Source organism: Tenrec ecaudatus, chromosome 2 (assembly GCF_050624435.1).
Source record: "Tenrec ecaudatus isolate mTenEca1 chromosome 2, mTenEca1.hap1, whole genome shotgun sequence".
NCBI lineage: Eukaryota > Metazoa > Chordata > Mammalia > Afrosoricida > Tenrecidae > Tenrec > Tenrec ecaudatus.
In genome coordinates this window covers 194523096-194545285 of record NC_134531.1, presented here as the reverse complement: position 1 = coordinate 194545285, position 22190 = coordinate 194523096, and the positions used below count along the sequence as shown (strand labels likewise).

The window sequence follows — 22190 nt, the reverse complement described above, 5'->3', positions numbered from 1 at the left end:
TACTTTAGTCTACGTATGCACCTGTGCTTAAGGTGTGCCCTTTGTCATATAAATATCTTACTCTTGACTAGAATATTTAATTTACTTATATTCATTGCAATTAATTATCAATAAAGAAGAATTTAGTTCAAACATTTTGTTAAACATCTCCCACCTCCACCTCTCTCCTGAAGAGATTGATAGCTTCTTTGTTTTCTGCCTTTATTTTTCCTTTATTATTATTATTATTTGGATACATTTTATTACTAAATCACTTAGGTTTCTTTTAACACCTGAAAGTTCTGTTATCTACACTAATCTTATCCATTTTATTCTTATGTTATTATAAATTACCACTGTGTAGCCCAGATCCCCCATCTCACTGAAAATTAATTTTATCATATGTACTCAGGTGGTTGTTTAGTGTCAGCACTTTGGATTGTTGGGCTGGGATCATGTTTTCTTTCTAGAGGACTTCCTTCAATATTTCTTGCAGGGCTAGTCTGGTGTTTACAAATTCTCTTACTTTCTGTTTACTTGGGAAAATCCTCATTTCACCCTCACTTTAAAATGATAATTTTGCTGGTAAATTATTTCAGGTTGATAGCTATTTTCTTTCAAGGCTTTGTATATATCACCCCATTGCCTTCTTGCATGCATAGTTACTTGTGAGAAATAAGCACTTAATCTTATTGGTACTCCTTTGTAAGTGACATTTCCCATATCTTGTGCTGCTCGAAAAAAATCTTTCTTTAGGCAGGGTAGAGTCTGGTGCTCCTGCTGCTGCCTGCACTGCTGTCAGTGCCTGTGTTGCCGCTGCCTCAGGATTGGCTATATGATAAGCCACAATCTCAATAAATAAATCTATTCCTCGGTTCTGAAGGGCAGTGGAGATTATTGCCAGGCACAGCACAAACTTTATGCAGACAAGTGAACTGTAGAAATTCATTACTACTCCCCAAGAAGTCCCCATAAGAGTGGGATAACTTGGACATAGAATGCTGAATTGAAATCCATTCACATGGCAATTTTCAAGGGTTCTGACCTGGATAGGGTAAACCTCAGTGCATCCCACCCCTACCCCCGCCGTCCCCCGCCAGTATTACTGGATTGGAGAAGAGCTGTTTCTTGCTAGGAGGCTCATTTAATTTTCAAGTGGAGTATTTTGAAGTAGATTTAATTTTTTTGCATTATTTCTGTATTAATTTTTTTTAAGTTATGTGTAGCCCTATTGAGTGTTTAAAAAAATTAAATTAACATGGCTCGAATGAACTGCCCAGCTTCTGTAGAAGTCTTATTATATACAATCCAACCAATGACCTCAAACAAATATATAGAGGAACTTAAGAAGTATGGAGTTACCACAATATTAAGAGTCTGTGAAGCAACTTGTGACACTGCCCTTGTGGACAAAGAAGGCATTTGATTGGCCTTTTGAGGATGGTGAGTCACCTTCCAACCAAATTGTTGATGACTGGTTAAGTCTTGTAAAAATTAAGTTTTGTGAAGAACATAGCTGTTATATTGCTGCCCATTGTGTTTCAGGGCTTAGGAGTGCTCCAGTGCTTTTTTCTCCAGCAATAATGGAATGTGGAATGAAATATGAATATGCAGTACAGTTCAAAGACAAAAGTGTCATGGAGTTTTTAATAGCAAGCAACTTTTGCATTTGGAGAAGTATCACCCTAAAATGCAGCTGTGCCTCAAAGACTCCAATGGTCATAGAAACAACTGTTGCATTCAATAAACTGGTGCCTAAGGTATTGCTTTGGAAGTGGAACTTTTAGCTAGGACCCAATTTGTCATGTATATTTACCAACATGTTAGTTTGGTGAATGTCTTATAAACCTTTCATAAACGTAATAAAGGCAGTTTAATTAGGCTATACGTGTGACAGAATTTTGAAACCTCCATGTTTGAGTTAAGATCAACTTATATGGACACTTGGTGTCTTACCGTTCAGCATTTAAAAGGTGGATATCATTTTTATTTATTGATCTGTCCTGAAATTCATTCAGTATTGTTTTAAAACTATTTCCATTCCAGAACCTTATCAACATACAAGAAATGTAGTGAGATTAGGTGGCAAAATATTTGTGTATTTTTAGGATCATACAGAACTAAAAAAAATGCCAGGAACTATGAACATTATATATGTGGCTTATTTTTGCAGTTATTTCAAACATTGAAAGTGGACCTACAATGCCTGGTGGGGCTAGATCAAGGGCAATGTAACCAAGAGGAAGTACTGAAACCCGAATGAAGGCTGGACATGATAGTGGGTCAAGAGGAAAGTAAAAGGAAATAGAGGAAATAACTAGGAGGCAAAGGACATTTATAGTGGTCTAAACACAGGCATGTACATATGTAAATATATTTATATATAATGATAGGGAAGTAGAGTTATGTAAATATATTTATATGTTAAGTATTAAGGTAGCAGGCAGACATTGGCCCTCTACTCAAGTACTCCCTCAAAACAGGAACACTTTGTTCTAGTAACCCGGCATTCTTTGATGTTCACCTTCCCGACATGATCGCTGAAAACAAACTGGGTGCATAAACAAATGTGGCAAAGAATGCTGATGGTGCCTGACTTTCAAAAGATATAGTGTCAGGGGTCTTAAAGGGTTAAAGATAAACAAGCAGCTATCTAGCTGAGAAGCAACAAAGTTCACATGGAAGAAGCACACAACCCCGTGTGATTATGATGTGTCTAGGGAATCAGGTATCAAAGACACAAAACAAAAATGTATATGGTTGTGAATAAGGGGGAGGGAGGAGTGGAGACTCAAAGTCCATCTGTAGACAATTGGATATCCCCTTAAAGAAAGTTCACAAGGAAGAGACTAGCCAATCAGGGTGCAGCATAACACCAAGGGAACATATAACTTTCCTCTAGTTTATAATGCTACCTTCCCCCCACTATCAAGACCCCAATTCTACCTTACAAATCCGGCTAGACTAGAGCATGTACACTGGTACAAATAAGAGATCACAACACAGGGAATCCAGGACATGTAAACCCCTCAGGACTAATAATGAGAGTAGTGATACCAGGAGTGGAAGGGGAAGATGGTGGGGAGAAAGGAGGAACTGATAACAATGATCTACATATAACCCCCTCCCTGGGGGGAAGAACAACAGAAAAATGGGTGAAGGGAGACAGCAGTTGTAAGACATGAAAAAAAATTTTCAAGGGTTCATGAGGGAGGGGGAAAATGAGCTGATACCAAGAGTTCAAGTAGAAAGAAAATGTTTTGAAAATGATGATGACAACATATGTACAAATGTGCTTGACACAAGTATGTATGGATTGTGATAAGAGCTGTAAGAGCCCCCAATGTGTGGGGGAACTAATGCTTAGGGAAATATGACTAGCATTATATTCCCTGAGTTATAACAGAGGAAATCCGGAAAGCTCGTAGTCCACAGTAGGAAAGCTCACTTTGGTAAATAGAGATAAAGTCAAAGTACATTATCCTGCTTTAAATGTCATTCCCACAGATTCCCCCTAACAGCTATACTGCCTTAAAATGAGCACATGGTCGATTCTATCTCCCTGTCGAAGCAGACATTCTATGGTCATCTCCTCCCGTCATGGCTCCAATCCCCCCTCATGTCTTCCCCCAATGCAGGTATTAGGTTTCCTCAGCTGTGAGCTCAGGGACTTTACTGTGGTTACCACCCACCTTGTGACATAAGTAACTACTGAATATGCATGTCTTATGGCTACCTATAAATATCCCAAGACAGTAAAGACTCTCTCCCCATGGACCTGGCTGCTGGGCTCATGACCGTCCTGGAGGTGAGCATGCTACTATGAAATGTGTCTGACTCATTTATTCTATTCTTTCTCCTATCTTCTATGACTTTACTATTGTCTTTAAATATTATTGCCATACAATTGAGCCTATGGACCCCTCTGTTGTTATAGGCTGGTTTCCTCTGACAAAAATGATTAAAAAGAAAAAAGAAAGTAGGCTATATTGTGTTTATTTGTCAGTTCACTTTCTGTTTACATCTCCCAGATTCATCAGGTTTGCAGAACCATTAATTTTGGGGAAGGAGGGATTGTTAGAAAGTCTTACAGAGTCTTTAATATCTTTAAATTCATTTTGTGCCTTCATGGAAAACCTTTATTTTGAAAACAAACTACACTGTACCAGCACATGTCTTTAATGTCTCTAGACAAACAAAAAAAGTAAAGCCTTAACAAATTCAGGGAGACTCATATGTGGATAGGAAAGAAATTTATAGACAAGAGTAGCTGAATATTGTGAAAACATCCCAGTCCAGTCCAGATCAAGTCCATAAGTCTGATATTAGCCCATATGTCTGATACCAATCTATAAAGTCCTTCAGACTCACAATACACATGTAATGATGTCAAATGCAAGGAGATCACGGGCCAGTGGGTGGAAGTTCTTGTGGATCCAGTGGTGGTGTGAGTATCTCAGCTCAGGCAGGGGTCTCCACATGGCTCCTCTGGGTCCAGACATCTAGCATAGCTCCATGCGTCTTGTCATTGGGTATGTCTCACAGGGAGTGAGCATGTGTCCTGCCTCCAGCGAGCTATTTGTCTCCTTAGTGGCTCCAAATGAGGTCATCAAGCTGCCACCTGATTGACAGGCTAAACTTCACCTCTTCACTCTTACTCCTCGCCAATTGACAACAGATTATGCAACAACCACACAGTTAATTTAATGTTTGCACTTTGGGTGCAACCTAACAGAGGGTGGGCATGGAAAAAAAGTGAGATGGGAGGGGCTATTAAATATTTTTAGTAAAATGTTGCTCTTTAATTTTGTAAAAATATATTAAAAGGTAGAGATGGTTTGTTGTAGCTAAAACAATTCTTAATTATAAAAATATCTGAAATTGTCTTCTTTTCATATCAATTGGAAACTGTTTACCAACTTTTTGTTTGAAGTGTGATTTACCCCCTTCTTTCCAAACTCTTGCCCCACCCCCCAAACATATGGGTTTCTGCTAATGAATTGAGCAGACTATATTTTAGATGCCTTTTGAGTGGTGTAACTTAATATTTGGATACTTAATAATTCATTTTATTATGTCATTGATAAAATGGTGATGTGTATTAATGTTAGTTCAACCATAAATTTATACTGTCTGGGAATGTGTGGTTATAGTTCTGTGGGAGAAATAATTTTTCCGTGTTCACCAGCTTGTAAAAACCTAGTTGCTAGTGGTTAAACATCTAAATAGATGATGTTTTACCTGATAAGTTGAATCATGTTGTTTCTTGGGTGTTTCCTTTAGGGTTTAACCTATATGGATTTCTTTGAGCATTTTGGATGATAATGTCATTGTGTTAGTCCAGGTTGACTAGAGAAACAAATTCATTGACAGTCATATATGTGTAAGAGAGAGCTTTATATCAAGAAGTAATTATTCATCAACAAATCATCCTAGCCCAGGACAGATCAAGTCCTTACGTTTGATACTAGTCCAAACGTTTTATACTAGGCCATAAATTCCTCTTCAGATTCACATCACTCTCTTCTCTTTCTGGAATCCCAATTATGCATATATTATTTCTCTACTTGTTGTCCCACAGAACCTTTATGCCCTGATCATTTTTTTCCCACTTGTTCTTCAAACTGAGTAATTTCAGCATCTTTGTCTTCTAGTTCACTGATTCTTCCTTCCAATTTACTTTGGTATTTTTCTAAGGAGATTTTTATTTCCATTATTTTATTATTAAGCTTTGGAATTTCTAGCTGCTTTCTATTTCTATATCCTTACTAAATTCATTGTTCTGTTCTTCTATTGTTTTTCTGAATTATTCTAAGAATTTCCCCATGTTTTCTTTTATCCTATCGAGAAAACTTATGACTAGTTTTTAGAGGTCTTTTTGAGAATTTCATAGCAATAAGTGCCTGAATGCTAGATATTTCTTTCATATGATTAAACAGAAGACATCCACTGACTTAAAGATACATAAGCTTCCATCTTTCACAATTCTTTCACAAAATTTCTTTTTTATCTTTCTGTTCTTAAGTGCTCAGTGATGTGAATGTTATGTGAGAAGCTACCTCCCTGCTGGTACTGCTGGCTGAAGCTCCAAACAGCAAAGAACCTACTGATAACATGCCTTAATCTCTGAACCTCCTCTGCCCCTGTCCCCCCACCAGGGTGCATATTTGGAGAAACTGCATGACTGGATGACACCAAAGTACCCCTGCTTTGGAGTGTACTACCCACATATGTTACTGCTTGTGGGCTGTTGCTGAGGTTGCTGCTGTCCCCTGGATGCACCTCTGGCATCAAAATGTTTATTCCAGCACCAATCTCCAAAGCGGGACTGTCCTTGAAGGAACTGGCAAATGGCCACAAACATGGTTAACTTACAGAGCGATTTTCATTAAGTGCCCCAGACAAAATCCAATTTATTTCTCTGTGTTAATATTATATCCTTCCACATTGATCTATCTTTTGATTGTTTCCAACAGTCTTTTTATTGAGTTTTTGTGGTTTTCTACATAGAAAATCATATCAACTGCAAGTAGTGTGAGTTTCACTTCTTTGCCCATTTAGATTCCTTTGATTTGTTTTTGTTGCTTAAAGGTTCTGGCTAAGACTTTAGACATAATGCTGAATAAGAGTGGTGATAGAGAGCATCCTTGTCTGGTTTCTTTTCACAGGGTAAATGTTTCCAGTTTTTACCTTTGAGTGAGAAGTGCCTGGTGGGTTTCAGACCATGGAAAGTCAGTGTGAATAGGTTTGTCATCAGACAGAGTATGCTTGAAAGTGGACTTTCCTCACTCCCCTGCCCACACTGGGAGGTGCAGTGTTCCCTTTGGGGAGCAGTGTCAAATGGTCACATGGTCATAAGTCACTCCCTCACTGCCTTAGCCAGAGGGCCTTTGGGAACCAATCTTATAAATTCTTCTCTCTAGCATAATGTACTTGTCCCCATCATGGTCCGATTCCCCCTTCTGTAGTCTTGCCGGTATCTGTGATATATTCACCTGCTGCCAATCATACTCTTGTGCCAGTTTCCTTTGTAATCCCATGTCCTGTTGAAATGGATGTGTCTCTGTAAAGATTGGACATCTTGTATGATGGTCTCCCTTACTAGGTGAATTGTCTTTGTCTTTTCTTTGTCCTGTGTAAGACTTAATAAATGTGTCTCAATAGATTATACTTGATATTTGGCATCTCTTTCATTACCTCTGACACCATTTAAATATTGTGAAGGATTTACTAAAATATTTACTCACCTGAGAAAATTTAGAGGAAGTGTGGAGAAACAGGCATTAATGCCTCAGCTACTTCACCCCCCTTGCTACCTGTCTTTTCTCCCCAGGGCCCCTTACGTTCTGCACTAATTGATCACTTTGGGGCACTTCATTCAGAGTGGTTTCTGTAAACAAGTCATGGCAACTTACAGATTTGACATGAGGGATCGATGCCACAACCTGGGTACAGCAACCTGGCTACTTATTATAAAAGCTGTCTACAATGATGAACCTAGTCTTTTAGACTGGCAGAAAGAACTCCCAGCCACACAAGTCAATCAAAATCATCTAGGTATTTGGGTATGTTGGATGGACTTTTGCTGAGAAGTGCCAGAAACTGATTTAGCTAAGGTCGTTTTTAGAAGAGTATAATGTCTGTCTCTGCCTCTGGGTGGGGGGTATGAACGAAGTGGGTAAGGGTGCTACTTGAGTTCTCAAACACTTTTCTGAAAGTGGGAGAAAGCAACAACCGTCTGGGGGTTGAAGCCGGAAGAACAAAGGCAGGGAAGGATGGCACGGGCAGCTTTGCTGATTCCCAGTTTGCTTCCCTGGTTCCTGCACTTGTAGGAAGTAGGTTTTACATGATGTGAAGGCTTGATAAGGGATCTTGGCAAATAGGGAACACATTTCTGTGTCCTGGCTGCTTTGACAGCACGTTTGTTTAAAACAGGGATATGAGATTGGTGTGTCTTGGAGAGTCCTAGATAATTTCTCTTCTCTCCTCACGGATTCAGATCTCTGACCCTCTACTAGGATTTTAAGCAGATAATAAAGAACATGAAAGACCTTGCTTTTTGAACCTGTCAGATTAAAAACTGTGTGTGGAGGTGAGTTGCGCTCTTTTGCTTTCAGTCTCTTTAGATTCCAACTTTCCTGAAAGGCGTCACAAAGCTGAGGAGGTTCTGCCCATGAGTGTACAGCTCAGAACTTAAATTACTATGACACTGACTTGTCAATGCTTTTAAGATTCCAAGAAACTTTGTTTGTTTGTTTTATTAAAAAGACACGTCACTAGATAAAGATGGGGATTAGCAGTTGATCTTTTCTCCTCTCTTTCCACAAGTCTGAGTGATCAGAATTGACAATAATTTTATTCAATGACTGAACTTTGACAATCTCCCTTTTCCCCTTTACTTTGTAAACTTTGAGTGCCTTCATATATGCCAGACACTGGGAGAAATAAACCATAAATGGATTATATGAGAAGCACCTAAAATAATATCTTATATATTAACGGTATAGTATGGTATGGTTTAGAGATTATGAGCTACTTCTGACTTTGGGCCCTAGTTCTCCAATATACTGGGGATGTGGCCTTGGCCTTAGAAGTAGGTCTCTATGAAGGGCTTGACATTTTCTCCATGAAAGGGGGGCAATGATAATAAAAATACATGATATTACATATGAACAATAAGTGACATCATGCAAATAATGCATGTTGCACACTAAGCTTATAGGGGGCACTTGAGAAATATTATTATAATTATTACCACTATTATTGATTACCTAGTGATAACCATTTAAATTTTCTATTTTTTCAAAGTAATTCTATGGAAATAATTACATGACTGTTATTCTTATATTACAGGCAAGAAAACCAAGGCTAAGAAAGGTTAAAGATCTTCCCAAGTTTGCACATGTATTTGAGTTAGAAGTTACCAGAGCTGCTTGATTTCATGCGTAACCTCTAGACTCTTGATCATTACCGACGTTCTCTAGTTCAGTTAGAATCATTTAGTAAATGTATTGATTAGGACATGTTTACCATAATCACTGATTTCCACAGCCTGTCTCAACCCTCTGATAACTTTTTAAATTAATCCCTTTCTCTTCACCACTCCCACACTTCTCTCGTTTCCTTATTCTCCCCGTGGAGAGGGTAAATAGTTTCTGCAGGAAAGAGACTATGTGGTGCAAGGTAATTAAACTACTCAGTCATTTTCTCCATTGTTATATAAGGTGTTAATATATTCTTTACCTACCTCCTAGGGTCATAGTGAGGTTCAATGAACATAACATTTAATAAAATAAAAGCGAGAGAGGCTCATATTTTGATCACAGCTAAGTTGTGTTAACAGAAATGAAACATTTAATTTTCTCTCCCTCCTGTCTGTGGGGTGTGGATGCCAGGCCTCTCTTTGTTGGTGTCTTCTTACTCAGGTTGATAATATATGCCAAGGTTACTGCCAGGAAGAGCATGTAGGAATTTGCAACAAAAAGCATAGAAACCTGCAGGGTCTTCATGGGCCTGGCTGAAGCTGTCTGTAACCGATGGGGCCACAGAATCATATGATGGCAAAACCTCAGTTTAGGCAGCAGACATTTGATGCCATCTCAAATGCCCATGGAGTGCAGACAGGCAAGGTAGACATGTCAGAGGGGTAGAGCAGAGGTGAGCAGGCAATGGTGAGAATGGAATTCGAAGGAATATCTATCTGTCTAAGATAAGCACTCACTGTTCACTCACTTGATATAAAATACTTGTTAATGAGATGTCTGAGTTCTTAATTTTAAGAAAGCTCTGAATTTTTAAAGCTTTGTGTAGGTCTAACAAAATGTGCCTGCACTTCAGATTTGATTCTAATATTACATATTTGGAAATTTAGGGCCAGCTATTAATAAAATTTTCACCTGTCACTTGCCAGACATCTGGCAATTGCTATGTATTTAATCGTGACCACAAGAATCCCTGTCTTCGACTGCTCTTCTTCCTGGGTTTCATCTCTGAATCCCCAGAGTGTCTGGAAGCCCAGTCGTTCTCTCATAAATGGAATCTTCCAGTACATCCCTGGCCATTATCCATCTTGCTCTGTCCAGTCCCCCCAAACCATGCTCATCCTTGTTTCCTTACCTTCTTACTCCCCTATCTTTAATTTTCTTTTTAAAAATCTGTGATTAAAACAAATTAATATGGATTAGTTTAAAACTACTTAATATTTATAGGTGTACACTTTCTTTGCCAAATTTATTTATCCATGAATTCTAATGAAGCATACCTCATTATAGAGGAAGATATTGAAGTGTGTTATAGATACACACCAGTGTCTAATCCTTACCATCTCTGTGTACTCAGTCCCCAAACATAAAATATAGTGGAACCAATAACTTATAGAAATCATGAGCTAGTTGCAAACAAACAAACAAAATAACCAAAGGAAAGATGGTATGCCATTTAATAAGTGAAAGATTAGTATCTACTAAGGAAAAGGCTTTCTTAAAGGAGCATTATTAGTGAAGAGGAAGAAAAATATTGGAAAGACCTAAGGCTAATTTAAGGTAATTGCTATAAAACAAATAAAAGTATTGATGTTTAACAGCAGAAAAAAACCATAGGGAGAACGAAGGTGGAAATTGCTCATGATAAGTATTGAAATAGCATGTTGTCTAATTGCCTGATTTTTCTCTTCAACTTTGCTCAAGTGGAATGGGTTTGTTGCCAATTTTCTGATTCCATTTTTGGTGTTTTATTTGCAATTCTTAGTGAAAATAAATGTCTGAATTCCTTCTCATTTATTTGATGTCCTTTACCTTCTTGTGACTCATTTTTATTCAGAGTCATGAGAAGAAACTACTATTATATTGATGTAATCACCACCTTTGGTCCCTAAGAGTCAGTATCTAACAAGATCTCTGCCTGTATTTGACAGCAATGGAAAGTAAGAGACTGTCATATGCAGAATTTACATTTAAAAATAATTTCATAAAAGCAGTCTTATGATTCTTGGGTTACTCACCCAAAATTAGCTTCATTCACTTGAAAAAGAAAAAAAAAGCACTGTCAAGGGAGTGGACAGGGGCGAGCGAACTAGTGAAGATCCATTTGGAGCCCCTGGAAGTAGGAACACAAAACCAGGCCTCCCCACAGGTACACAGTCCCTCCCCTCCAGAGACCTTGTGGTGGGAGATGTTAACAGGGCTACTTTCAGACTTCAGTAATGCTTGTTGTAAGTAGGAGGGGGCACGCCAGGGAAAGATAAAAGGGATGACAACTGTTATGGTGGTGACTGGAGAAAAGCCTTGGATCCCACAATGGTTTTGAGGAAAAGATCAAAAGAGATCACCTGTGGGCCAGAGGATGGCCACTTGGTTGTTTATACAATAGAGCCATCAGAAGGACAAAGGGACCAAGCAGCATGATGCTGCTAGGACACTGAATCTGCCAGAGGCTTAAGGTGTTGTTTGTAAGCGGCCTCTGCAGGAGATATAGCAGCCCAAATTGGAGAACTGGAGACTGTGAAGAATTCACACATTTTCTAAGAGATAAGAGTGAGCTCTTCAAATACCTGACAGGCTCAAAGAGTAAGAAGCTATCTTGGGACAGTAAGAGCTTCCTTTTGCCCCTTTGCTCTCTCAGCCGTGACCCACCCAGGAGCAGCCTGCAGTCACTGATGACGATGACATACTGGCAAAGAAGGATTGGACCTGGAGACGCTGCAGGAGTGTGTTCTCAAGCACAGGGGTTGTGGGAACGGAATCTAGCTGGGATGAGATGAATACGCAATGTCAGCCGACGCTCTGAGGTTTTAGCATTCATGGGGCTTGGATTTCAAATGACTAAATTGAGATTCTGCTTATAATAGAAATTAATTGTAACACGTTTATGATTGTAGAGTTCATGAGTTTGCTGGAGATTTTATCCAGTGTCAGGAGAAAGATCAACTTGAAGAGACAGGAGGAAACAAAAATACAGTAGATTTTTAAAATTCATATTTGCTTTAATATTACTTAAATGTGTATGAAATTGTCCACCTACAAAATTACTCATGTCTTACCACAGAAACAAACTGAAGAACTCATCCTTGTTCATATGCAAAGGCACATGCCATTTAAACAATAAGCCAATATATAGCTCCTTATTTACCTTAAACACCAAAGCTTGGTTGCTGGGGTACTTGATCACAAGGAGTTGACCCTCTTTTTAAGCGTGTGGCAATGATAGATTTTAAGCTACATTCAGGAGGCACGCTTGTCACAAAAATGACATTACATGTGTTAGTTACCCATCCTTTCCCCTTAAATCCCACTGCAGATGGCATTTGATCTCCCTCAATCGTAGGGGTTGAAGAGGAGATGGAGACAACCAATGCCAGTGCAGATGGGGATTTCATCTTAGTGGGCTTCTCTGAGCGGCCTGACTTGGAGCTGAGCCTCTCCCTCTTTGTCCTGACCTTTTACACCATAACCATTCTGGGTAATGTGACCATCATCCTACTCTCTATCCTAGATGCTCGACTCCACACACCCATGTACTTCTTCCTCAGAAACCTCTCTGTGCTCGACCTCTGCTTCACCACCAGCATCGTGCCCCAGATGCTGGTGAACATGTGGGGAAGCAACAAGAAGATCAGCTATGCTGGCTGCATGGTTCAGTACTGGGTCGCCTTGGCGCTTGGCTCCACTGAATGTGTACTGCTGGCAGTAATGGCAGTGGACCGCTATGTTGCAGTGTGCTGGCCTCTGCGCTATCCGTCAATCATGCACCCCAGGCTGTGCCATCTCCTGGCAGCCGCTTCCTGGTCCTCAGGCTTTGCCAACTCTGTTCTCCAGTCGTCCATGGCCATGATGCTGCCTAAATGTGGAAACCGTCGTGTGGACCATTTCTTCTGTGAGCTCCTGATCATTGTTAAACTTTCCTGTGTCGATACTGGCCCAACAGAGTCTAAAATGTTTATCGCTAGGCTCATTATTCTAGGGATACCCGTGTCCATCATCCTGACTTCTTATGCGTGCATTGGCAAGGCAGTGGTGAGAATGCGCTCTGCAGAGGGAAGGAAAAAAGCTTTCGGGACTTGTGCCTCCCACCTAATGGTGGTTTCACTCTTCTATGGGACAATTATGTTTTTGTATCTGCAGCCAAAAGACAACTACTCCCAAGACCAGAGCAAAGCCCTGGCAGTGCTGTACATGATCCTTGCACCTACCCTCAACCCCCTGATCTATACTCTGCGGAATAAGGATGTGAAGAAAGCAGTCAGGAAGGTGCTGGGGAAGGAGCAGGGTTAGGAAAATCAAGGGTGGCAAGAAGAGGTGAGGCACAGTTAGGGGTGCATTTCCTGTAACTGCACTCGCCTCATGTCTCTGTGGTGTAGAACACAATAGCTTCTGAGTTCCAGCCTCTGCCTATTCTGAGGGCTCTTTCGGAATGAAAATTCATCAGCAGAAAACTAGTCCTTCCTGAACTTCATCAAGGAAGTTCTCACTGATAGGTAATTCTGGATAACTCCATAATGCTTTTCTATTCGCAATATATAGATTCAAATGCTGCCCGATATCTGCCCAGATGTTATAATAACACGATGGTAACTGTATTTATTGAAGCAGTTACAGCTTTATCATCATCCTTACCTCACAGCTAAGCAGTCAGGACATAGTAAACTGCAGAGGATTTGGTCAGTATCTTCCAATGGAATGCATGTTTATTGTTTATGTTATATGTAAAATAGGAACAAAGAATAAAAAAATAAATAGACAAGATTTTTCAGGACATTCATGTAGAATGCCAAATTTTATCTAGTTTGGAATACATTTCTAGAGGAGATATTTGATTAATAGAAAACAAATATTCTTGAGAATGTAAAATTTTATAAATGTATTGATTATGAAAGTAATAATTGAATAAAGAGAACTTAATTAGAAAAAAGGCAAGTTGTCTCAATGAGCGGTCCCTACTCAACTCCCACAGAAGAGAAGAATCAAAAACTACTCTTTTGAAGGAAGAAATGAAAGCAACACGCGTCAATTGGCTTGATTTATACGTTTACATCTAGAGGGCTTCAGGTGACAAATCTCTCTAGTTCCAAACTCCATATTAGCATCAACAGGTTGCCCAACCATTGTGTGGCCCAGGATGGGAGTTGGGTTCATTCTGATCGTCAGAGCTGGAAATGGCATACACTTTTAAGTGGAGGGTCTATTGATTAACCCCCCGCTTGAGAAAACCATTCCCCTTCTTTCCCAAAAGAGCATAGTCATTTCTCATGTGGCTCTGGATCTCATGCATCTCCAGTTATGATGAACTGAGAGAACCATATTTTTGTCCTTTAAAAATTACTCATCCATATGTTTAAAAAGGAGCCTAATATTTTGAAATTGTGTAATAGATGTTAGTTGAATAAATGGATACTACAAGGAATTTTTACAATGTGGAAGCACAAGCTGTAGAATGCTATAAAATATCTTTGTGCTATTACATACATGTTAATGACATAAGCTGGGAATTTTGTATTAGCTAGTGACTGAAGGTGTACATTGAAAATAAAGTTACTTTATATATGACTGGCTGCAGATATCTTTATCGGACTACATAATAGCCACATTGGGACATAATAGGCAGGAATTAGTTTAAATATAAATCATTGCTTATAAGGAGAAAAAAATAATGTTTTTAATCAATTTTACAATGAGAGCAGTGGTTTTCAACAGGGGATAATTTTAGCACCCAGGAGATATCTGACATTGTCTGGAGACATTTTCATTGTTTTCATAATGGGGAAAGGTATGTTTTGTTGGAATCTAGAGGGTACCAGAGGCAAGGGATACTGATAAACATTGTATTATTTACAGAACAGTATCCTACAAGGAATAATGACTAATTATTCAGTCTCCAAATTTAAAAGTGCTGAGACTGAGAATCCTTGAATTAGAGAAATAGCTGTTATTGATGCGCAAAGGCATAAAAACGGCAAAGGCATCTTACTCATGGCCATGGGGTGAGTTGATGACATCTGAATTGTTTTGAAGTAGTGCGTATCATATCAGAAAGGTTCTAACTAGGAAAACAGAAAGCACTCGAAGTATTTCCAGTGGCGGTTATTTAACACAGAGGGTTGGTGACACAGTGATTAGCAACAGCCCGCTGCTATGATCCACCTGGATTTGAGTGACAGAGGGATGGGGTGGTAGCACAGATCCAAAAAGGTAGGGTCACCTGGCAGAAACAATAAGTAGCATGGGAGGCGCTGGTGCCATCTGAAGCACGGTGGGAACAAGTGATAGTTTGCCACCTCCCTTTATTCTGTCCTCTAAGAAATCTGTGGATCTCAAGGATGGGAAGGCAGCTTGCAAGTTTATCAATCCTCTTGAACCCAACTCACCACAAAATTAAGCGGATCAGGGGAAGGACAAGAAATATATATGGATACAAACAGGCTCAAATTTCAGTCTGACCTTATTTGTATACTTACCTGACATACAAATTCAGACGTCTGCAAAACAAGACGCAATCCTCCATCTTTCTTAAGACACGGAGCCAGAGTCAGCTTAGTCACAGCGTCCATCTCAAGTCTAAGGCAACGCTGTTGATCTCAGCTCTAGGTAATCTATATCATCCCTTTCCCTGGTGTAAGTCCCTTGTCAGGGTCTGATGGCCTATGAATGAAATAGAAAACAATTTGTTATTTTTACCTTAAAATAGCCACCGTCTTTGTTTCTATAATTGGTCATAAGTCCACTGTTGGTATTGATTTAAGTAACAAATTTTATATGGCCCAGCTCATGTTACCATTGCTTTAAATTACCACTTAAATTGCCTTTAGTGGTGAGTTGATCCAAATTTCCGTTTCTGGAAGGTGTGAGACCATTGTGACTGCCTTCATTGGACTGCGGTAGCCTGTTCGTGATATTAAATATCCAACATGAGAACAAGAAGTTCTGAATTAGAGAAATCGATGTTATAGATGATTCCATCAAAGGCATAAAATGGCTAAGGCATCTTATTCGTGGCATTGGGGTGAGCTGATATGAACTTTCATGAGACTAGTGCTTATCTCATGTCAGAAAGGGTCTAACTAGGATAATAGAAATCACTCTAAGTATTTACAATAGACTATTTAAGAAGTTACAATTTATTAAAAATAGCTCCAGGGATTGCATCGCCTTAAAACCTGGTCGCCCTTGGACCCATGACATAGCAACAAGCCTATTTCTTCTTGGTAATTGGGATTATTTACCTCAGAAAAGAAATTAATACTCTTAACTAATTACTCATCCAGTAGCAACATGATGTGAAGGGTCTACCCTACCAGGTAAAATAAAACCATTGTTGTGTTCACTGGGGGAATTCAAATAATTTAACAACTGATTCTCTGCCTTAATGACCAATTTAAGTTTAAACAAATAATATACAAAAGGTAGTTTATTATTTCATACAGTTAATAATTAAATAAGAACAATAAAAGAGTTACACAGGATTATGTTCTAAGAAGTATTTTAAACTATAATGAAAATTAATAAATAATACTTGACAAAAACAATAAAACTGTTATTTAAGATATTTCCATATTACCTCTTGATTGGTGTCTTCACTTGCAATATTCTCTGAGCATCATCAGCTCTGTGATTTATCCTTAATCACCTTTTCACTGTAGGATCCCATTCCTTTAGAGGTAGGCCAATTAGACAAGAGTCATTGCTCTTGATATATTAGAAATAAATTCTCTTCTCTGAACACATTATGTTCATCTTTGAAAAAACCTTTTCCCTTCTAAACTTACAAAAAAAAATTTTCTGACAACATTTTTAACTCTTTGAACACTTTCAGGAGTTGCATAATTTCCTCACCATCTTGCATGGGAATTTGGGGCTAGGGAGTAACACACAGCTGAAACAAATGACAGTGTGTCACCCTCTGGCTGTTTGACACTTTTTCTCTTCACATTAGATGTTTGTTTCCGAAAGTAGCAAACACCTAGGAGTAGAAATATAGTATTTCATCAAAAGAATAATGAATTTGATGAAATGAATAAATATTACAAGCATAGTCCCATCTAAATTGTTATACCTGTGTGTAGAATGGACATTGCTACACAAGCTTAGAATACGCTGCCGTGCAGATGAACATCACAAAAGAGTGAGGGATGTAAATTTGTGACCCTCACATGAGAGAGAGAACCACCTTAGAGAGCAACCTGATTACAGGTGCCATGTTCACAAGCAGCTCGCCAAACTCAACAAAAATTTTGGCATCAGTTCTGTATGAAGCAGCTGAATCTCATCACTGGTTGATCTCCTGATGACTATATTTACTTTAGGATGGAGGTTGTTTAAGACCTCAAGATCTTCAGAACTCAATTGTGGATACTAGAAATAAAAACTGAGCATCTTATCAGATGAAATAAAGGTAGGATTCACCTCTGCTTCTGTTCCTTAGCATCTAGATCTGTGTATTTTGGCTTTGGCTCACGCGAGCGGGTTGTGGTGGCAGGGGGCGAGAAAGCATACCACACGTAGATAAAACATGTACTACATGATGTACAACAATGTCCCAACCTCCTAGATGCAGTCTTAAAGTTATTAATAATATATTACTTTTCAGTAGCTACCCTGATAATTTATCAGGTCATTTGCTCCCAGGTAGTGTGTTCAATGGAAACAACAATATTTCTTGAGATGATGAACTCATTGTACATATTTCTTTTGCTGAAGGGAATTTCAGGGTTAGAATCATGCTATGTGATATACCATGATTGTGAAAAAGGCATTTTATAAGTTCACATGTAATGATACAGAAGCAACAGAGAAGGAAAACAAATCCCCATCTAGAGTAATTTAGCATGAATACAATCTAGTGCTCCTTGTAGGAGGGAAGAGGCCTACTGTAATCAGGCTACCCACAGAAAGCTAAATTTCCTCCAAAGAATGACAGCTACAAAGGGCTTAGTGCTCAGTTTTGTAAGATAAGACATTCAGTTCTAGTGGCAGGCAGACAATCTTTGTGAGGACAAATCCATGGATATGTATAGTTTATACTATACAGATTGGCCATTGCTAATTTAACCAAAGGCCTATTGAGCATGCCCTGAAATGACTGAGGAAAGATACTGATTTTAGATTTCCTTGTCCATGTGTTGGGCTGCTAACTGCAAGGTCAGCAGTTTGAAACCAACCAGCTGCCCCATGAGAGAAAAATTGGGCTTCCTACTGCCGTAAAGAGTTATAATCTCAAAAACAACAGCAACAACAACAACAGCAGTAGCAGCAGCAGCAATAAAGAGTTACAGTCTCAGAAACTCACAGGGGAAGTTCTAGTCAGTCCTACGGGATCACTATGAGTCTGTATCAAAGTGGATGAACTTTACTGATAATTCACATGGTTAAAAGACTGTCATCTCTTGTGCCCACACTGAGAACTTCATCAATATATGCCTTGTCCAGACTTTTACAAACCTGTACCAACCGGAAAAACGATTATTTACTTCCTATGAATTATAATAAAAAAGAATCAGTGCATTTGAATTATGGTACTAGTGAAGAATATTGAAAGCGCTGCCTAAACAGAGCTGTCTTAGAAATGCACAGCCAGAACACCCTTGAAGGAAAGATAGTGAGACTTCATCTCATATGCATGTTATCAGGAGAGATCCATCCCTGGAAAAGGACATCATGCTTGATAAAGAAGAGGGGTACTGAAAAAATGAAGACCCTCGACAAGATGAATTAACATGGTGACTGCAACAATGGGCTACACATAAGAATAATTGAGAAGACGGCACAGGACCAGGCAGTGTTTTGTTCTGTTGTGTATAGGGCCATTATGCGTTGGAACAGACCCAATGGTCCCTAACAACAACATCATAAATTGTTATATAACCATACCTCTGGACATGCCTCCTTCCACACAAATTAAGCATTTAGATATTCTGTTCAAAATTATGTTCATTTGGGTTTCAAATAATATGGTTAACTTCCATCTTATGATAGAATTCCATGTATGCCTATCTGTAAATCAGTTTGTGAAATGTAAGAGAACCATAAAAAGTGATGGGTGTGTGATGGATATTGCAATAAATATTGAAAGACAAAAAGGCATATGTCCAACCCATTCAACTTATTGCTATCTTAGAATTGTATAGCTATAGTTACCATTGATTCTAGCACGAGGTAGAAAGTAAAAAAATTTTAAATATATATTTAATACACATTTTAATGTGTAATATAATAAATCATACAAATTTAATACATAATATAATAGATACTCTATGTAAATCAAGCATTTTATAATAAATAAAAAATAACTTTAAGCAGGAAGCACAATAGAGACCATTTACCAGTCGTCTCAACACAAAGTGCTACATATTTGATTAGAAACATAATGGGAACGTGCATAAATTTCACCATGAACATGCAAGAGTTCATGGTAAAAAATGGAATTTTTCCACTGTGAGATTAACATTGGACTCCTAATTTTAAGATCATTGATTCAAACCCACTAGCTGCTCTGGGGAGAGACGAGGCTGTTTGCTCCCATAACGATTTCCATTCTCAGAAACCCAATACAGAATTGGTATGAGTTGGAATTCTATCAATTCCCATAGCCTTGTTTTTGGCTAATGCTTTCAGTGCAGCCTGAACTTCTTCCTTGAGTACTACTGGTCCTTGCTCAAATGCTACTTCCTGAAATAATTGAAGGTAGGTTAGTTCTTTTTGGTACAGTGACTCGGTGTCTTCCTTCCATCTTCTTTTCGTGCTTCCTGCATCATTTAATACTTTGTCCATAGACTCTTTCAATATTTCAGCTTGTCTTGACTTTTTCTTGAGTTCTTTCAGTTTTAGATATGCTTACTGTGTTCTTTTTTGGTCTTTGCCAATTTCATTATTATATTTGACTCTGTCTTCTTCAGGTGTGTTTACATTTTTTCTGTTCAGCTCTTTTACTTTGCTATTTCCAAAAACAGGCTCCTGGAATTGATGGAATACCAATCGAAATGTTTCATCAAACTGATAAACACCGGAAGTACTCCCTCATCTAGGCCAGGAAATTTAGAAGATAGCTTCTTGGTGAACAGACTGGAAGAGATCCATATTTTCACCCATCCCAAAGTAAGGCAACCCAATAGACTCCTCAAATGGTAGGACAGTATCACATGAACCAAGAAGCAGTTGTGTGACCAGAACAAGGGAATACAACATGGTTTAAAATCAGAAAAGGTGTTCAATGGGGTTGCATTCTCTCATCATACTTATTCAATCTATATGCTGAGCAAATAACCAGAAAAACTGGATCATGTGAAGACTGCATCAGAATTGGAGGAAGGCAGATGACAGAACTTGCTTGCTGAAAGTGAGGAGGATTTGAAACATTTGCTGATGAATATCAGCCTTCAGTATGGATTACAGCTCATTTTAAAGAAACTAAAATCCTTACAAGTGGACAGGATAAACAGAGTAGGCAAGATCATGACAAACAGAAAAGACTGAAGTTGTCAAGAATTTCATCTTGCTTGAATGCACAATAAGAAGATCAAAGGATGCATTGCATTGTGCACATCTGTTGCACAAGATCTCTTTAAAGTGTGGAAAAGCAAAGATGTTACTTTGAGGACTTAGGTGTCCCTGACTGAAGTCATGGTACTTTCAATGGTCTTATATGCATGTAAAAGTTGGACATTGAATAGGGAACAGTGATAAAGAATTGATATATTTGAATTTTGGTGCTGACAAAGAATGGTGAACGTACTATGGACTACCAAAAGAGCAAACAAATCTGCTTTGGAAGAAGTACAGCAAGGGTGCTTCTTAGAGGCGAGGATGATGAGACTTTGCCTCATGTACTTTGGACATGTTTTCAGGAAAGACTAGTATCAGGTAAAGTATTAGGGCAAAACAACAACAACAGAGGATGACCTTCGACAAGATAGATTGACACAGTGGCTACATCTATGAGCTCAAACAGAAGAACGATTGTGAAGATGGGCCAGGACTGGGCAGTGTTTCATTTGGTTGTTTATATGAGTAGAAACTGACTTGATGGCACCTAACAATAACATGGGTTGGAATTGACTTGATGAGAGTGTTTTAAAATATATTAATAGATATTATAGAAATATGCATCTAGCTGGAATATATATGTGCATATATACACATATATACTACATGTGGATAAACACATATCTATGTGTGTCTATATCTAGCGATAGGTCGATATTTCCATGCATATGTCCATATCCATATCCATATTTATATCTATCTGAGTGGGAATGTTGTCCTCAAAGTTTGGTGGGCCAGGATGCTGTCCTCTCATTCTCTGTCTCTGTCTCTCTCTTGGCCATTTTGAATCAGAAAATCACATGATTAACTATGCTGGGAATGACACAATCAAGAATGGCTTTGCATTCATTGTCAAAAATGACATTACAAAATCAATCCTAAAAGACAATGCTGTCTGCAAAAGGATTTTATATATATCTGCCTTCAAGGAAATCCAATCAGTACAACTTTTATTCAAATTTATGCACCAGCCATAAAAGTAAGTGAGGAAGCAATTGAAGAATTCCACCAACATTTTCAGTTTGAAAATGATCAAACATGCAATCAAATATATTGATAATTATTGGTGACTGGAATACAGAAGAGGGAACAGTAGTTGGAAAACATTAACTTGGTGATAGAAATGAAGCTGGAGATCAGATGATAGAATATTGCAAAATGAATGACTTGTTCGTAGCAAATACTAAAGGTGACTATACACATGAACTTCTCCAGATGGAATATATAAAAGTCAAACTGATTACATCTGTGGGAATTGATGATAGAGAAAGCTCAGTATCAGCAACTGAAACCAAGCCAGGAACTGACTGTGTAACAACAGGCCATCGATTGCTTATTTTTAAATTCAGATCAAAGGAGAATATTAAGACATGAGAGCCAACTATTACCTTGAGTCTATTACACTTGAAATTCTAGAACATCTCAAGAACAGATTTGATGCATCTTATTAGAGAAACAAATGACATACAAAAAAGTGAAAAATATTCCTTCAAGAAACTGAAAAGAACTTACACAAATGGAATAAATTACCATGTTCCTGTATAAGCAGACTAAATATTGGGAAAATGCCAATATCACCAAAATTACTTTACAAATTCAATGAAATTCTTATCCAAAGCAACCACAAGTTCACAGAGAAATGAAAAATTAATTAGATTTAAAGAGAAAGGAAGGAAATCTAGG

General features: G+C 38.4%; 1 protein-coding gene and 1 pseudogene across 1 annotated transcript; both read left to right on the top strand.

Annotated features, from left to right (window-relative positions):
* Nucleotides 1-15: 15 nt before the first annotated feature.
* Nucleotides 16-1726, top strand: LOC142440270 (protein tyrosine phosphatase type IVA 1 pseudogene; annotated as a pseudogene).
* A 10588-nt stretch (nucleotides 1727-12314) lies between these two features.
* LOC142441169 (putative olfactory receptor 2W6) lies at nucleotides 12315-13247 on the top strand. Its single transcript, XM_075543230.1, has one exon. It carries the CDS (start codon nucleotides 12315-12317, stop codon nucleotides 13245-13247), a length of 933 nt encoding a protein of 310 aa, XP_075399345.1.
* Nucleotides 13248-22190: the final 8943 nt, after the last annotated feature.

What these genes read in the sequence shown, in the direction of transcription:
- LOC142441169 (XM_075543230.1), top strand. Translation starts at nt 12,315, where the DNA reads ATGGAGACAACCAATGCCAGTGCAGATGGGGATTTCATCTTAGTGGGC.